Source organism: Aphidius gifuensis, linkage group LG1 (assembly GCF_014905175.1).
Source record: "Aphidius gifuensis isolate YNYX2018 linkage group LG1, ASM1490517v1, whole genome shotgun sequence".
NCBI lineage: Eukaryota > Metazoa > Arthropoda > Insecta > Hymenoptera > Braconidae > Aphidius > Aphidius gifuensis.
In genome coordinates, this window is record NC_057788.1 from 32,093,003 (window position 1) to 32,111,915 (window position 18,913).

General features: G+C 24.4%; 4 protein-coding genes across 11 annotated transcripts in view; 3 read left to right on the forward strand and 1 right to left on the reverse strand.

The window, feature by feature from the left end:
- LOC122860568 (protein tramtrack, alpha isoform-like) overlaps window positions 1-10,449 on the forward strand; it is a 31,642-nt gene extending 21,193 nt beyond the window's left edge. For 3 of the 8 annotated variants that reach the window (XM_044164434.1, XM_044164437.1, XM_044164435.1), the window contains one exon: window positions 3,955-6,332. In XM_044164434.1, coding sequence (XP_044020369.1) covers window positions 3,955-4,709 — 755 coding nt within the window. In that variant the 3' untranslated portion in view covers window positions 4,710-6,332. The other 5 variants (XM_044164432.1, XM_044164433.1, XM_044164430.1 and 2 more) reach the window with 5 other exon arrangements.
- Window positions 10,450-11,161: 712 nt separating this feature from the next.
- Window positions 11,162-14,649, forward strand: LOC122860570 (frizzled-2). The gene is made up of 3 exons (XM_044164442.1): window positions 11,162-12,747; window positions 12,826-13,205; window positions 13,269-14,649. The coding sequence occupies exons 1-3, from the start codon at window positions 11,876-11,878 to the stop codon at window positions 13,793-13,795; spliced, it is 1,779 nt and encodes a 592-aa protein (XP_044020377.1). The 5' UTR covers window positions 11,162-11,875; the 3' UTR covers window positions 13,796-14,649.
- Window positions 14,650-14,689: 40 nt separating this feature from the next.
- Window positions 14,690-16,038, reverse strand: LOC122860572. Its single transcript, XM_044164444.1, has 4 exons — window positions 15,820-16,038; window positions 15,271-15,753; window positions 14,983-15,175; window positions 14,690-14,903 (listed from the first exon to the last, which is right to left on the reverse strand). The coding sequence occupies exons 1-4, from the start codon at window positions 15,884-15,886 to the stop codon at window positions 14,690-14,692; spliced, it is 957 nt and encodes a 318-aa protein (XP_044020379.1). The 5' UTR covers window positions 15,887-16,038.
- Window positions 16,039-16,107: 69 nt separating this feature from the next.
- Window positions 16,108-18,811, forward strand: LOC122860571 (aspartate aminotransferase, mitochondrial). The gene is made up of 7 exons (XM_044164443.1): window positions 16,108-16,877; window positions 16,943-17,099; window positions 17,195-17,323; window positions 17,402-17,623; window positions 17,689-17,845; window positions 17,917-18,332; window positions 18,397-18,811. Exons 1-7 carry the CDS (start codon window positions 16,774-16,776, stop codon window positions 18,517-18,519), a joined length of 1,308 nt encoding a protein of 435 aa, XP_044020378.1. The 5' UTR covers window positions 16,108-16,773; the 3' UTR covers window positions 18,520-18,811.
- The last annotated feature ends 102 nt before the right edge of the window (window positions 18,812-18,913 follow it).

Sequence of the window (18,913 nt, forward strand, 5' to 3'; positions counted from 1 at the left end):
AAAAAAAGAAAAAATATTCATGAATACCCGAGATACAAACTGTGTTCACTATAGTACACTCTCGATTATAAAAATAAATTTAATAAAACATTAGCCTTAAGAAGGCTTACCTTGGGATCCGTTCATCCAAATGTCAACAATATATCCTTGTTATTTTTTTAATTTTTTTTCTTTATAAACTATTAAATTTATTATTATTATTATTATTATTATTATTATTATCAACATTACATAGAGTGTTGTACTCGTAAAGTATAAAATATAATATTATTTATAATTGTTGCACATGGGTATCATGAGATCTTTTTTTTTTTTTTTTTTTCTAAAAATACAACAACCACAACTACTAAAATATATATAAAACATCTGTTTATATTATTATTTAAAAATAAAATAAACATATAAATAATTTAAAAGTCAGATATTAATAATTAAATGTATGTGTGACGGTGGCTAGATACACCTTATCATCTGATTAAATATTCAAATAATTAATAATAATAATAATAATAATAAAACAAAGAAAATAAATAAAAATAAATATCAAGTTATGAAATTATTGATATATGCATATTATATTGACACATTTGACACACACTCAAACATAATCACAAATATATAATATTATATCAAGACATTTGATAATCACTGAGAGGCAAAGACTAACTCAATATTTAGATGAAAACAAAAAAAAAAAAAGAAATTATCAGGGCATTGACCGAATTATTAATTTGTACGTTTACAATATTATTGCTATTTTAAAATTCAATTTTCAAACAAAAAAAATGATAATAAAATATATGTTGCCAAGTGTCATAATAACACAATTCTACGTTGCTAAAAAATATAATGCTTTTTATTGTTTTATTTATTAGAAAAAATAAAAAAATTACGAGCTGTCATGCCGAATCAATTTACTTTTATTTTTTTTTTCAAGTTTTTAAGGGCAAAAAATTATAAAATTTTTATAACAATTAAGTTACAAGTTACACGTTGAGTAAGCGTTATATATTATATTATTATATTATTATTATTATTATATTAACAAAAGTTATATCAAATATATTTTAGTGCTAGTTGGTAAATTAAAACTTATATATATAAACGTCGTTGCAGTTTGAAAAACAAAAAAAGAAAAAAAAAAAAAAGAAAATTTGCGTCAGAAAAATTAAATTTTGGATAATAAAGTTGACAATTAATTTTATACATATTATATTATGAGGAGCAATTTTGGAAGAAAAGAAACTAAAAACTAAAAATGAATGATATGTGTGAGATGAATAAAATTAAATTTAAAAAAATTATCATATTTCAGAGGGATTATAGTAGTATAGCTACTGATCCCCAGTTTGGTGCCTTTTTAATGAAAGAAAACTAAAAATTAATAAAATTGTTATGGAAAAATGAAATGAAATTATTATAATTTAGCCATTGTGCAAAATTAAATTAAATTAAAATTAAAATTGGCGTTCCTGCGCGACGCTGCTAGTGCCAAATAAGTGAGACCTTGTTGTAACGTCTTTGACGGAGAATTAAGCAAATTTAACAAAATAGGATATTCATACATGAAAAAGCATGATGATGATAATATTAAGATAACAAAAATTTTATAAAAAAAAACTTTTTTAGACAATGTAAAGAAGTCTTTTCTGACGCTGGGTAGAATTTAGAATATTTTATATGCACTAATTGTTTGATTATATATAAATTATTCGATAATAAAAGGAACGGTGTTCAATAGATCATAAATATGACAATTATTTGACATACACATATTGTGGTTGATTATTAATTTATGTTGTTTGTCAGTAGAGTAGTTTCACCAAAATTTCAAACATTTTTTAATGCACAAACAATCCCCGATGACACGCTTGTTTAAATAATTGAGATTTTACCAATCGAATTTATCGAAATTTATTACGTGCATCAATTGAATGTGAATTACTAATATTACTATTTATTAATATATATTTTGCGAGTTAATAAATAAATAAATAAATAAAACAATTGTTGCATTGTAGCTCTGTGGAAATAATAATTGAGATTATTTGCTGAAAAACAAAATAAGAGTGAAAACAAGATCAAAATTTAAAAATTTCAAGAAATATTAAATACTCTAATCAACAACAATAACAAACGCTAATAACATTTTAATATAAAAGGTAATTTAAAAAAAAAACACTTACAACCGAAATTATCTTTATAATTATATTTTATGTTGACTTTTATTATATTTTTTTTGTCGTAAAATTGTTTGTATTTTATTAGAAAGTATCATATATTATTATTATTTTATTTTTTTCAATCGGTTGTGAGTTGCATGAACCGAGATTTTGCTCAATAAACAAAAATATATTTCTTAAATTTCTTTTTTATAAAAAATTCAATTTTAAATTTAAAAAATGATTTCAATCTCGTTTCAAGCATACTGTCTTCCGTCATTGATGTTTATTGTATGTATAAAAAAAATATTATCATTATTATTATTATTATTATTATCATTATTATGTTTTTATGATATCCTAATTATTATTTTTCTCCGACTGAATTCTCAATGATGATAATGATAATGATAATGATAATAAAAGTAGCTAATTAATGGCCAAAACTCTCGCTACGATGCGCACTGTTGCTCTTAGCCAAAAATTATGTTTATTTAGATTTTGATATATATATATTTTATGTTATAGTGAATTGCATGGCCTCGTTAATGTCCTCAAAGGATATATATATATATACTTTCATTCTTCAAATCATTCTCACTGTTAAACATCCACGATATATTTTTTTTTTAATTTTCAACGATGGCTAATTAGTTTTAAGTTAAAAAAATTAAAAAATGAAAAAAAAAAAAAAAAACATATTATTATATAGAATTTTGTTTTGCATGTTGCATATACACGTTGTTGATTTATTATTATTATTATTATTATTATTTAAAAATATGAAAATGGTAATAAAATAAAAAATAAATAAATACTTGGGAACACTAAAACTTTTTGAGTCGATATAAATATTGAGATAAAAATTAAAAATATAAAAAGTTAAGTAATATATTTATAATAATAATAATTAGTTAATATCCCGTGGCCATGAAAAAATACAGTACAAATATTATGAAGATGTGTGAGATATGTTTGATTAATAAATTTAATGGGCTAGTACAAATTATAATGACGAAAAAATTATAATTAATCGACTCAAAATGTTCTCAAGATATCATTTGAAGTTTATATTTTTGTTTGTTTGTTTGTTTTTTTTTTTTTTTTCTTTTCTAAACTATAGCTATAGCTATTATATAATTTTATTTGTAATTTTGAAATGACTAATTGATTTCCCAAATAATATTGTTATTATTAATCAATTATTCATTGATAGATATGTTATGATTTTTATTAGTTGCTATGTTTTTATTATTATACAAATAATTAATTACGAGAGATTTAACTGAGAACATTGTAATACTCAGTGAAATCTTTCATCATAAGCTACTTGTATGTTTTTTTTTTTTTTTTTCTTTATTATCACTTTATTATTACTATTATTATTATTATTATTATTATTTTGTTTGTAGATAGGCTATTTCTGCATATTATTATTTTATCATTGTATGCGCACATTCATTAAAAAAAAAAAAACATATTGCACATTTTGATGATAAATCATCAATTCATCAATGATATATATCCAAATAATTAATAAAACACAGACACACACACACATATATTTATAAAATATAAAAACTCATTTAAATGTTGTTGCGCAATTATTAAAAAATGGTATAATTTTATAATGTGTATTATTTTGTTGTTTATTATTATTATTCCTTATTATTTATTTAATTTTTATAAGCATGCAAAATGTATATTTTTCTTCAATGAAGTAGCTTAAATATTATTGATGATGAATGACTTTATTTAGCAATGATTTAATTTAAATAATTATTTTTCACAGAATCTGGATCAGGATCACCGGCCAAGTCAGAGACAAGTGAAAAAAATAAAGGACGAGATTCAAGTGTCAGTAGAACAAGTTCACCCTTGACACCATCTCAAACAGAAACAGCAGCATCCAGATTAACACCAACAACAACAACAACACCATCATCAACAATAACAACAACAACAACAACAAATTCAACAACTGTTCCATCATCATCAACAGCAACAACAACAACAACAACAAATAATTCTTCAACTACTACTGCTACTGCAACAACAACAACAACAACTACAACAGCATCATCAAATAATAAAAGTGCCTCACCAGCAGCAAGTGGTCGTGGTGGTAATCAAGTACAACAACAAACACCAACTGGTGAGGGTGCAATGTCAGCACCAACTGGTCGACAAGTGCCAAAAAGACGTATGAGACGTCGAGCAACATCACAATCACAAGATCCAGCTGAACAACTTACTGAAATGTCTGTACGTGGTTTAAATTTATTCCGTTATGCATCAATTAGTGAGGGGGTTTATCAATGTACTGAATGTGCTAAACTTGATATACAAAAAACATTTAAAAATAAATACAGTTTTCAACGACACGCATTTCTTTATCATGAGGGACATCAAAGAAAAGTATTTCCTTGTCCTGTATGTGCTAAGGAATTTTCAAGACCAGACAAAATGAAAAATCACATGAAAACTGTGCATGATTGTTTTATGCCCAAGGATTGTGTTGTACCTTTTGGATTTTATAATTTATAAATTATATGATGATGGAGCATCACTGGTTGCATTCTCTGTCTGATGGTCAGAAGTATATTTTTATTTTTATTTAAAAAAAAAGCAAGCAATAATTATCAAATATTTTTATTTGTTTTTTTGTTTTAATCTAATATTAATTAATTTTTGATTCTCCATTGCCTGCACTATTTTTCTGACCTTTTATTTTATTTTCTTCCGTCCATGCTCTCTTTTTATCTCTTGTCTTTTCATAATACATAATATTGATTGATTGTGATTAAAGTGATCTCGTGATTAAAGCGAGATCAAGGGGGGATAATTTGTGGGCTTGGAGAATGCAAATTCAGTTGCTTTTTGTTCTTTTTTTTTTTAAATTAATTAATTATTTGTTTCAATTCTTTCCACTATTATTATTAATATAATTATTATTTAGTATATTATTGTAACTTTTTTTTTTTTTTTTTTTTATAATTAATTTCTTCAAGTCTTTCCCCGCATATAAATATAAATATATTGTTATTATCAACAAATTCCAATGGTGCAAAGCGTTCATCATTTTTTTTTTTATTGAATTAAAATGATAATACGTTTAGCTTTTATATTGCAAAGATGAGCAAAGATGAGAATTTAAATACCACAGATAGATTTTATGTATATGTATATCATTTGATATTTTATTTAAACGCTTGCGTTTATTAGTGAAGAAAGTAACGAATGTCAAAAAGAAAGTTTATATCATGGATTATCACAAATGACGTTTTGTACTGCCCAGCAGTATTTGGTATATCTGTACAGATTTCTATCGAGATATAGTATCTTGTATTATATTATATATAAATAAGAGTGTCACAACAATACTGTGCACAAAGGATATTTCATTATTATTATTATAAGATAATAATGTAAAAATAACGAGACGAAGATGAAAATAAAAAAATGAAAATATAAAAAAAAATAAAACATAAAACATAACAAGTAAATGTATGCAACGATAGCAAAATTAGTTGATGAGCTCGTTGAATACTTGAATAGTTTGAAAAAAAAATGAAAACAAAAAAAAAAAAATGATTAATAATTATTAGTTGATAATATTTTTTATTGTTACTGTTTCTATAATTGATTACAACAGTTATTATTATTATTAATATTAATCTATAAAATAATATTGTTTTGATATAAGGATTATATAAATTTTTCAGCAGTCAATACGAAATGTTACAAATTATTATTATTATTATTATTATTATTATTATATTAAAGATAATTGAAAGGCAAGACGTGCACACTATTTTGTTTAAAACAAAATTTTAAATATATATATATATATATATCAGTTAAATTAAAATTAAATTTTTCATCAAATAAAATTGAGCAATGACTCAAAGTTATTGTTATTTAAAAGAAAATATATTTTAAAAAAATTTTATTATTATATACGTTGAAAAATTACAAGCCAATACTTTGTTTTTTGATAATACTACGAATAATTGAAATCAAATAATATTTTTGTATTTGATAGGCAATAAGTAATTGAATGAAAAAAAAAAAAAAAACAAACAAAAATATGTCAATTATATGTTTGGTCCAATTAAGTCTTCCCTTTTCCCAAGTATGTCGACTTAACAATTTGTACATGTATTTTATCTAGAAACGAAAAGCAAAGAAAAAAATACCTGAGACACGTCTTCCACTTTGAAAATGGAAATATAAAAAATATTTAATTATAATAATATGTTATCAATGTAAACATGTGTGATGGGTAAAAAACAACATCAATTATAAATACTTTTTGATTATAAAAATTAATTGAAAGAAAAATAGAAAAAAAACAAACAAATTGAGGCATTTTATATATAGCTATATCGAAAAAAAGAAAAAAAGTTTTTAAAATACATATAAGCAAACAGAAAATGAAATTCTATTATAATTATTTAAAAGTGATTTATAAAAAATAATAAAAAACAATTGATTGTTTTGTTTTCTGTATTTTTAAAACATTCATTATTAAGATTATTACATTTAGGATACTATTATTATTATTATCACATATTATATATTATTGAAAATTAATTGATAATGGTCGAGCCACATTTATTAATAATTATATATATAAATATTATTTTTTTTTTAAGTTGTAACATCGGGTATTAGCAAAATGGTCGAGAGGCACTAATTTTAGGCTTCACTAAGTAAAATATTAAATAAATAAAAAAATGCACAAATGTAGGAAGTTGAATTATTATTATTATTATTATTATTATTATTATTATTATTATTATTATGGCACATGTTGACACAATGAAAGAAAGAAAGAAGAAAAAAATTAATAAAGTTTATTATACCTTTATTCACGATGCAAATATTTTATTGAAATATTGATATAATCTTTATTCATAGAAACAATTATTATTATTTTTTTTTTTTTGCTAGATTATATAATTATAAAACACACATGATAATAATTTTATTTATATTGGATTATTGGTTTTTTTTTTTTTTTTTTTTAATTTAAATATATGGTAATAAAGTGATTGTTAAGTCATTACACAGACATCGATATAAACTCATCATCATTTATTGGCGAATATATATATATATTTATTTAAATGAAAAACAAATACATTAATGTACTCAATTTATGTTTATGATGAGTTTATATATAATACAAGGTGATATATGACAATAATATGATGAACATATATTAGAGAAATAATTAAAAAATTGATACAAAAAAAAAAAACTTTTTTAAAATGTTTATATCGATGGTGTGTGCGTGCTAATGAGTTATCACATATTATATATACCCTGTAAATTCATAATAATAATAATAATAATAATAGTATATTAGAAAGAAAAATATTGGCAAAATAATTAAATAAATAAACACTCTGTTTGTTTGTATATTAAATATTAATTGATTGATGTCTGTTGACGATTTTAATTATTACATATATATATAAAAAAAAAATCATTATTATTATTATTATTATTATTATTATTATTGTCATTTGTTATTTTATCTAATTGTAAATTCTTTGTAATTTTTTGTGATATACATTGCAATAGTCTAGCCGACCGAAAGTTTTCTTGTATATCTACGAGCACTTCCTTCATTAAACAAAAGAGATAAAAAATAATAAAATAAAAATAAAAATAAAAATAAAATAAGCTTCTTGAATTTATTACTGTATTTATTAAAATATTTCAATAATTAATTCATTCATAATAATTGTAAATATATATTTTCGTTATTTTTTGTTTTGTCAAGCAGATAATCGACCAAGCTTACCAAAAGACATTAGTTTTGAAATATGCGGCTCGGCAACTCAACCAATGGAAATGTCAAGTGAACACATTATAAGCACCGGAAATATTGGCTACATTGATGATGATGATGAAGAAGATGCTGGTAATAATGATCAACAACAACAACATCATCATCATCATCATCATAATAATAATACTACAATTATTGATAGAAATGATAATGATGATACTGTTGATGCTGTTGTTAATTATAATAATAATAATAATAATAATAATATTAATGATAATGATAATGATAACGAAGATGATGATGATGATGATGATGATGACAATAATGATCATGGTAGTATTGGTGGTGGTGGTGGTGGTGGTGCCTATATCAAAGCAGAGAGTGGAATACATTTTCTAACTGATGAACAAGAAGAAGATGAACGTGTTGGGATGCTTGTGCCAAAATCCGAGACGAGTGACACTGAACCCGAAATACGTAAACAGGTTGGTTGTATCACTGATATCAAATCACGTGTTGCTTATCGTAAACGGTACAAATTCAGAATAAGAAATTGGCGTATCTAGTTAGTGAGCTAGTTTTTAATTGAAAAAAAAAAATTATGTACTATATAATATTATAAACTCATTGACAAGTAATTTAAATTTAAATTTAGAGGGGGAGCCCAATTACTCGCTTATTTGCACTAATTATATTATATATTCAATCAATAAATGACATGACAATTATTACTATTATTATTATTATTATACTGCAAACAATAGAATTATATATATTTATTTATATGCACAATTATTGTTTATATTATTATTATTATTATTATTATTTGCTGGATAAATAAGACAAGGAGCAGAGATACACGAAACACAATCAACACTCAATAAATAATAAAATGATGCCTTTGTAATAAAAAATAAATATATATACATATACAATTATTAAAAACAACGATTATTATTATGATGGAAATGAAAAAAAAAAAAAAAAATAGTATGAATATGGTTGTGTTTCAAAGCTGCTGGAGTATTTAATTCAGAATGATGGTTCAGTTGTCTGCAAGTGGTGTGGTGAAGTATTGCCATCAAGAACACGTTGGTACAGACACAAATACAAACTTCATGTTACGAGTCAAGTTACACAACCAGCTCCACTCTTCAAATGTCATACTTGTAATGCATATTTCAAATCAAGAAAAGGATACATTGGACATTTGAGCTCACGACATTCTGATGATAATGAAAATGATGAAAATAAAGAAGAATCAATTAATAAAAAAAATAAAAAATCATCATCAGATGTAAGTTGTTGTTAAAAATCTTATTATTATTGTAAATTTATGTAATTATTTATTTTTCATTACAGCAAATTGGAAAAAGTCTGGATTGGGAACAACAACGAGAAAAAGAAGAAAAACTTGTTGCAGATATTATTGACAGAGTTAAAAGAGAGTGTGAGGCACAAGGTGAAACTGTTACGAGGCGAGGATACTCCAGAAGATCAACAGTTATGAACACTTGAATTCATAATATCCATGTCTTTCAAATTACATTGATTTAGTTTTTATTGTATATATTATTATTATTATTAATTAGATAAAATGTATATCAACATCTTCTTCCTAAAATTAATTTGAAAGCTCAAAGCAACTAATGGATTCAGTGCCAAAAAATAATATATATAATATATATATGTATATCAAGTACCTTTACAAAAATATAAATTAAATATATAATCACAAAAATAATTATGCGTTCACTTGAAAAATAATCGAGTAGATCGTTTGCTCAACTTTGTGAGTTTATTTTAAACAATTAATTTATTATCTTTGATGATGAGTCAAAATTACAGTTATTAATTGAATAAATAAATTTTTAAAAATCATTTAAATATTATAAATACCTATATACAAAAATTTTAGACTTTTGCGATCCTTAGATCGCTATAATCTTTCAAAAATATAAATTAATAGATGATGAATTTAAATTTTAAATATAAATAATATTATTATCCAACAGGAATAAATCAATTGTGGAAAAATAAGAAAATAAAAATGAAATTATTGTGCTCATATATATATATTTAAAATAAATCGAAAGTATTTTGTCTTGACAAGGAAAATATAAAGAAAAAAAAAAGATAAGCCAACTAATTGATGAATTATATTGTTGTCACAAGATTTCCGTGCCAATGTACAGATATTGTATTAATAATAAATAAAAAAAACTCCAAGTAGCCAAAGATTTTTGCTCATCGTCTTGATTCTATACTGGACACTATATATATAAACAAATATATTTATTTTTATTTAATTTTCGCATAATTAAATCAAAAAATATTATTAATAATGAACCAAAAAATAAAATTATAAATATTTAACAAAAACAAGTAGGTGTAATAATAATGATAATAAAAATAAAAATTTTAAATAAATAAATTAAAATTAGTAAGGCTGACCTTTGACTTTTAAAATCTATACAACAACTATTGATGCCAATAATTTAAAAATTTATAAATTATTGTAATATTTATTTGTCTTTTATTTATTATATACGTTAAAATTGAAGAAAAATTAAAGAAAAAAACAAACATTGTTACCTTTGCAATAAATTTAATCGTCCAGATCATCATCAAATTTATTATCAAAATCAAAAATATTATAATATTATTACTATTACTATTACTATGCTCTAAAATGGAATTGTGTCGACCTATTGATTTTTTCCATTCTTCCTCTATACACGATAATAAAAATAACAATAATAATTATAATTATAAATTTTAATTAATAAAATTATGTAAAGCTGTGAATTGTGACAAAAAAAAAAGTAAAAAAGTATTGTATACAGTATATGAGATAAATAAAGTGAAAAAACAAAATAAATCATTTAAAAAATGGCATTTTTACATGTAATTTATTACACTGCAAAATGCAAATCTGCAGTTGACTTGACTCTTGAGAGGTGAGACTTTTATTCAGTCACCAGTTAAATTAAATAGGCAGTTACTTACTTAGTGCCTAGTGGTGGGCTCTAGGGAAAAAAAGAATATAAATAAATAAAAAAAAAATAGAAAACACGACGGGAGTGTATCCGGTACAGCTTTTGTCTATCATTTTTCTTTTTTCAGTTTTTCCAGTGATTCCATGAAAGGTCAAAATGCAGAAAAAAAAAAAAAAAAAAAGAAAATTTTTTCGAGTATTTTGACAGTATATTTACTCTCTTTCTCTCTCTTTAGAAATAAAAGAGAAAGAAATATCAAGTTTTCCAGTTGTCCACAAGAGGATCTGCCATCATCAAAAGAGGATAAGAGATATAAAAACCAATAAAAACAAGACTGCATATATTTCTGTTCTTTTTCAATTTATGCTTAAATAAATTTTTTTCTCTCTTGGCTTTTTTTTCTTGCGTCCCTTTGGCACCGAAATCATACGAAGCATCCCGAAATTATAATTATTATAATATTTTCTCCTGCAAGTTCAACAATCAAGACTCAAGTCACAGTAAATTATGTACAGTAAATAGTAATTAGTAAATACATAGACCCTCTTGTTGTTTTTTAATTTTATCCTCCTTCTCAATTTAACGCATTATGTATTAATAATTAATAATTTATTGTGTATGTGGTATCATCAAGTCAAGGCCAGGGGTGTGTGTGTGCATGTGTATATATAAGATATAAGAGTGATAATATAATAATAACAACAATAAAAACAACAATTGGCAAAATAATTTTATTGTTGACTGTATGAATTATTATTGTGTGTAGGGTGTGTGTATATGATGATGATACTGCAGCTAAATAACTTGTCATGGTGATGCATTTAATTAAGAATCAAAAAAATTTTTTAATATTTTATTGATAATAATAATAATAAATAAATAAATAAATAAAAGATTGACAACAAGCAAAAATGAAGCAATCATGGATTATGTTTTTGTTGATTGGAATGATGGTGGTAATGATGAATATATTGAAAATAGTTGAATCAACAATAATTGAGCCAGTTGAAGAGCTTCAACATCATGGTAGATGTGAAGCAATAAGAATACCTCTGTGTCATAATCTTCCTTATAATGAAACAATGATGCCAAATCATTTGAGACATGCAAAACAAGAAGATGCTGGTCTTGAATTACATCAGTATGTAGCTTTAATTAAAGTAAATTGTAGTCCAGATCTTAGATTTTTTTTATGTCTAATGTTTGCACCAGTTTGTACTGTACTTGATAAGCCATTATTACCATGTCGTTCAATTTGTGAAAGTGCTAGAAATGGCTGTGAGGGTATTATGAAAAATTTTGGTTATCCATGGCCACCAAGTTTTGAATGTGAAAAATTGCCAGAATTTGGTGATGGTCCAAATGTCATTTGTGTTGGAATGAATAAATCATCATCGTCGTCTTTATCAACAACACCATCATCATCATCACTATCATTAACATCATCATCATCATCAATAAAACCATATTATTCACCAGCACCACCAGAGTTTAGTGGTGGTGATGGAATAAATTCATGGCAAAAATCTGGTTTTGCAATAACTGGTGCTAGAGATATTGGTTTTATTTGTCCATTACATTTTCATGTACCACCAGAACATGGTTATACATTACATGTTGGTGATAAAATTGTATCTGATTGTGGTGCACCATGTGATGGTATGTTTTTTAGTGAAAATGAAAGACAATTTGCTAAACTATGGATTGGTTCATGGGCAACACTTTGTGCTGCATCATGTTTTTTTACATTTTTAACATTTTTAATTGATACAAATAGATTCAGGTAAAATTTTATTTATAGTTTATAGTTTATAGTTTAGGTATAATTGATTGTTGATTTTATAATTAACAAATTTTTTAGATATCCAGAAAGACCAATAATATATTTATCAGTATGCTACATGATGGTGTCACTTGTATATGTTATTGGTTGGATTGCTGATAAAGATATTGCATGTCAGGCACCATTTTTAAATGATCAACATCCACAAGCTAGAATGGTATCAACAATAACTCAAGGAACAAAATATCCAATGTGTTCATTTTTATTTATGACACTTTATTTTTTTGGTATGGCATCAAGTATTTGGTGGATAATATTAGCACTAACATGGTTTCTTGCTGCTGGATTAAAATGGGGTAATGAAGCTATTGAAGCACATTATGAATATTATCATTTTTTTGCTTGGTCAATACCAACAATATTGACTGTTGTAATATCAGCAAAAGGAAAAATAGAAGGTAAATTTTAATTATATTTTTTGATATTAATTAATTATCTAATTAATTATAATTATATTATAGGTGATGTTTTGTCTGGTGTTTGTTATGTTGGATTATGGAATGTCGAGACACTACGACTTTTTGTTTTAGCACCATTATGTATATTTCTTGTATTGGGAACAATATTTTTATTTGCTGGTTTTGTATCTTTATTTCGTATTCGTACTGTTATGAAACACGATGGTACAAAAACTGATAAATTGGAAAAATTAATGATAAGAATTGGTATATTTTCAGTGCTTTATACTGTACCAGCATTATCTGTTATTGCTTGTTTAATATATGAACAAGCATACTTTGACAGTTGGATGACAACATGGCACAATGAAATGTGTTCAAAAAATGCTTATTCAATACCATGCACAATGAATCCACAAAAACGTAAAATAAATTCACATCCAATATTTGCAATATTTATGATTAAATATTTAATGGCAATGGTTGTTGGTTTTACAAGTAGTGTATGGGTATGTTCAAGTAAAACATTAACAAGTTGGCGTAAATTTATAAATCACATACGTGGAAGACGAGTTGAAGCCTACGTTTAATTTATTTATTTATTTATTATTTATATTATATATATATATATATATATATATATACCTATATGATACTGCCTGTCTGCCAACTATAAAGCATCATCATCATCATCATAAAAAATATGGACCAAGTTTCTGCAGTTATTTGGCTTTTATAATTGTATCGTTGTACTATTTTTATTGCAACTTTTTTAGTTTTTATATTTACCTATCTCTCTAATTTTGAAGCTCAGATTTTTAATACAATAATTATTAGTTTATATTAAATTGACTGAATATATAAAATACTCAAAACAAGACTTTTATAAATAAAAACTCAATTTTTTTACTTTGATAAATTTATTTGTGCAAGAATGTGCTAAAAGTAGAATTTTAAAATTGACTTGATATAAAAACTCAAGAAACCAGTGTAAATAAATATTATACTTACTTACTTACTTTAGTTTTTAATTTTTGAATTTGTAAATATTCGAAAGTCGAGTATAATACAAACAATATGTTAAAAATTAATTGCATAGCATCTCTCTGTTGCTTTAATTTAAGTTAAAATAATCATGATAATTATATTACTCTTTCTCATAAAAAAAAAAGCAATATATTGTCAACTAGAAAAAAAATCAATTGATATAAATGAAAAAATTCATTGTTTTTTTTTTTGTTTGTTTGTTAATTGATAACAATCATAAATTCGTCCATTGTGAACTTTGTCGAGCTTTTTGTTACATTATAAGTAAAATTGGCAAATTAAATGAAAAAATAAGAAATTTATATTTAAAAAAATAAATATATATTATGTAAAATGTGTAAAATTATTATTACAAGTTACTTTTTATGATGAAAAATAAAATAATACCCATAAACACCTATTTTTATTTTGTAACAAAAAAAAATACAATTTTAAAATTACGTTTTAGTGATTGAATTTTTTAATATACCAATTCTACGTAAATAATTAACAATAAATGGTGTTGCTCCAAGTGTTATTGATATTCTTACTGGTGCAAATAATTTATGAATCGCATAAGATATTGCAAATGTTGATGAATTTGTCATTATACTTTGTAGACGTTCACTTGAACCAGGAATTTTTTCAATCAATGATGTAATATCTAATCCACTGAAATGAAATATAATAATATTATAATATAAAATAAAATTAAGTAAAATAATAGAATTAAGTCAAGTGTTAAACTGACCTAGAGACAATTGTATAGAAGCAGCCAAGTGATAGCAAAGAAAGACTAATATGAAATACAAATACTGTGCTGCCATAATCCTTGACAGCAATTTTAAGCTTTTCAACATTTGTTAATTTAGATGCTTCAATATTATTATCATTATTATCCTGCTTTGTTTGTGTTGAATAGTTTTGTATCATCATTGATAAATCTAAGTGTTAAATTATTTATTTATTTGTTTATTATTAGGTATACCCATCCACCAAGAATATTTATAATATTAATAATATTAATAATAAATTTTACTTTTGTTTTGTCCTCCTCGACGATCTTTATAAACACTGTAATGTGATTTACGCATTGATTCAGCAATATATTTACCATCTTGAGCCCATTGACTACCTGGCATATTTAAATATGTTGATTTACAAGTTGATTTAAAAGGTTTTGGAACATTTGTTTGCATTGAGCTATTTAAACTAACTGCACCAAAACAATCATATGAATCAACATGTGAATCACCAAAAAATTTACGTGTTGTTGTTGTTGTTGATGATCCAGAAAAACCACCTGTACTACCTGTACCATACATCATCAATGGTGTTGACATATCACGAATTCTTTCTGGTGTAAAACGACCAGTTTCATTGCTAAATATTTCAGATACATTTGAGGGCAATGCAAGTCTTGGTGCTTCTGGATAACGACGTATTCCAGAGACATGAAATTTTGCTTGTTTTGTTATACCAAGTGAATGTGATGATGATTCAATTGTCTTGCCAATATTACCTGATGATAAATAAAACGCAAATGATAACAATTATGATGATGATGATGATAATAATAATAATTTACCTGCATTGTTGTAACGTGTCAAAATTACTGATAAATCTTTTGAACATAAAATTCTAGAAAGAGCCATTCTGCTCTTGAGAATATGTCAAAAATAAAATAATATTTTATGTTAATTGTTTTTATTTTTTATTTTAGCTATAAAGAGTATAAAGTCCACGACACACAATATATGTTTATTGTTTATTATTATTTTAACAATGCAGCGGCCATCTTGAATTTAAGAAAAAGTAGAATTTTACTTATCGACAAATTATTTAATATTATTATTTATTTTATTTTTGATAATACATAATTAACAAGTATATTAATCAAGTTTATTTTTATTTGACAAAAAATCATGTTTTTAATTGAAGCATTGAATAACAAGAATAATAATTGCATTTTGATAAATAATAGTAATTTGTTGTCATGTTGTTTTTTTTTTCAAATATAAATATCATAAATATATTTGGGCTCATTTTATAATTTATTATTAAATTATAAATAAGTACAATGCATAATATGTAGATATGATGATGTAATTATAAAATATCCAGTTTCAAGATGGGAAAATAAAAATAAAAAAAAACTACAACAAAACAACAAACACGAATTGTATTACATCAAGTGGTTAAGAATTAAGATGATAAGATAATGATAACCTTTTTGTAAAAAATATACATTACATTATATTTATTTTTTAATATAAAAAAAAAATAAAATCTTATTTTGGAGGGAGATGATAATAATAACAACAACATGTCGTTGCCGCCATTAAACAACATCAAAATCAAACGTCGTCGTCATCATCAGATAATTTATTTAGATCAGTTTGAACAAGTTTGTCAATTAAATTGATAGACAAGTCATTTAATTCAACCAATTGCATTCTTTGTTTGATTTAATAATACTGTTCACTCAGTGTTTGACCATCCATCCAAGAGACATTTTTTAATAATTATCAACATTTTTAAAATGTCACAAAGCTCAAGACTCATAACTACTTTAACAGCATCAAGTGGATTAATTAAAAATCGTGGTAGTTATGGAATGCTCCAAGTTTCTACAAGACTTGCCAGGTAATTTGCTCATTAATTAATTAATTTATTTTATTATTATTATTGATTTTAATTTGTTTAAATAGTTCTTGGTGGTCACATGTGGAAATGGGCCCCCCAGATGCAATATTGGGTGTGACTGAAGCTTTTAAACGTGACAATAATCCTCAAAAAATAAATCTTGGTGTTGGAGCATATCGTGATGATAATGGAAAACCATTTGTACTTCCAAGTATCATTAAGGTAATGAAATTATTTATTATTATTATTATTATTATTATTATGATATATTGAGTAGTTATCAATAATAATAATGATGATGATGATGATTAAATTAGGCTGATGAAAGAATCAAGTCAAAATGTATGGACAAGGAATACTCTCCAATATCAGGAGATGCTAATTTTTGTCAAAGAAGTATAACACTTGCTCTTGGTGATGACAATAAAATTGTTGCTAATAAATTAGTAAGTTATTTGTTATTTTTTATCATTAAAATATGTAAAGGTATAAACAATATTATATTGGGATATGATACTTTACAGAATACTACAGTTCAAGGTATATCAGGAACTGGATCTCTATGTATTGGTGCATACTTTTTGAATAAATATTTTCCAGGCAATAAGGAAATATATTTACCTGCACCTACATGGGGTAATCACATTCCACTATTTAAAATGGCTGGACTTGGTGTTAAATCATATCGTTATTATGATCCAAATACTTGTGGTTTAGATTTTAAAGGTGTCCTTGAAGATATTTCGGTAATTATTATTTAACGTAGGTATATTTAAAAATATTATCATGTACCTATATTTTTTAAAAATAGAAAATACCAGAAAAATCAATGATTCTTCTTCATGCTTGTGCTCATAATCCAACTGGAGTTGATCCAAAAATTGAACAGTGGGCTGAACTATCACATCTTATTAAAAAAAAAAATATATTTCCATTTTTTGATATGGCTTATCAAGGTTTTGCCTCTGGTATGTATTATAATGATTATGTATAAATTAGTAAAATAAAAATTTAATATTTATATCAATAACAACAATAGGTGATGTATCAAGAGATGCTGCTGCTGTTAGAATGTTTGTCAAGGATGGCCATGAAATTGCTCTTGCTCAATCATATGCTAAAAATATGGGTCTTTATGGTGAGCGTGTTGGTGCTTTTAGTTTAGTATCTTCAAATGCTGATGAGGCATCAAAAGTTATGTCACAAATTAAAATTTTAATAAGACCAATGTACTCAAATCCACCAATAAATGGTGCTCGTTTGGTCAATGAAATACTTGGTGATGAACAATTGAAAAAAGAATGGCTTGGTGATGTCAAGGAAATGGCTGATAGAATTATTGGAGTAAGAACAAAACTTCGTGATAATTTAATTAAAAATGGAAGTACTCGTGATTGGTCTCATATCACTGATCAAATTGGAATGTTTTGTTTTACTGGACTAAAGACCCCCGAGGTAAGCCATTTTTTTTTTTTCAGCTAACATTTAATTAATTTATTTATTTATTTATTTAATTAAGGTTGAAAAATTAACGTCAAAATTCAGTGTCTATTTGACAAAAGATGGTAGAATATCAATGGCCGGTGTAACATCTAAAAATGTTGAATATCTTGCTCATGCAATTCACCAAGTCACCAAATAAATTACATTATGATGATGATGATGATAATAATAATTAATCCAATAATTAAATATCAAGGCCATTGAAATATCCTAGTGCACTCAAATACAACAATTATTATGTAAAAAAAATAATATGCGCTGCAGGCAGTGTTGATTACACACTATTTACTGTCTTATTAATTGTTATTATTATTATTATTATTATTGTGTAAATAAATAAATAAAACAACAACAACAAAATATTTATATATATATATATATATATACATAATATAAATAAAAGATTAAAAAATAAATAATGTTAACACATTGAATCAATAATTTTTTATAAAAATAATTAAAAAGATTAAAAAATAAAATAAATTTTATACTTTCATTATATCTGCAGAATTCTACATGATCAACAATGCTGT

Coding starts and splice junctions, on each gene's coding strand:
- LOC122860570 (XM_044164442.1), top strand. CDS start 11,876: ATGAAGCAATCATGGATTATGTTTTTGTTGATTGGAATGATGGTGGTA. Junction 12,748..12,825: donor ATTGATACAAATAGATTCAG/GTAAAATTTTAT, acceptor CAAATTTTTTAG/ATATCCAGAAAGACCAATAA. Junction 13,206..13,268: donor AGCAAAAGGAAAAATAGAAG/GTAAATTTTAAT, acceptor ATTATATTATAG/GTGATGTTTTGTCTGGTGTT.
- LOC122860572 (XM_044164444.1), bottom strand. CDS start 15,886: ATGGCTCTTTCTAGAATTTTATGTTCAAAAGATTTATCAGTAATTTTG. Junction 15,754..15,819: donor GACACGTTACAACAATGCAG/GTAAATTATTAT, acceptor ATTTATCATCAG/GTAATATTGGCAAGACAATT. Junction 14,904..14,982: donor TTCTATACAATTGTCTCTAG/GTCAGTTTAACA, acceptor ATTTCATTTCAG/TGGATTAGATATTACATCAT.
- LOC122860571 (XM_044164443.1), top strand. CDS start 16,774: ATGTCACAAAGCTCAAGACTCATAACTACTTTAACAGCATCAAGTGGA. Junction 16,878..16,942: donor GTTTCTACAAGACTTGCCAG/GTAATTTGCTCA, acceptor TTGTTTAAATAG/TTCTTGGTGGTCACATGTGG. Junction 17,324..17,401: donor AAATTGTTGCTAATAAATTA/GTAAGTTATTTG, acceptor GATACTTTACAG/AATACTACAGTTCAAGGTAT.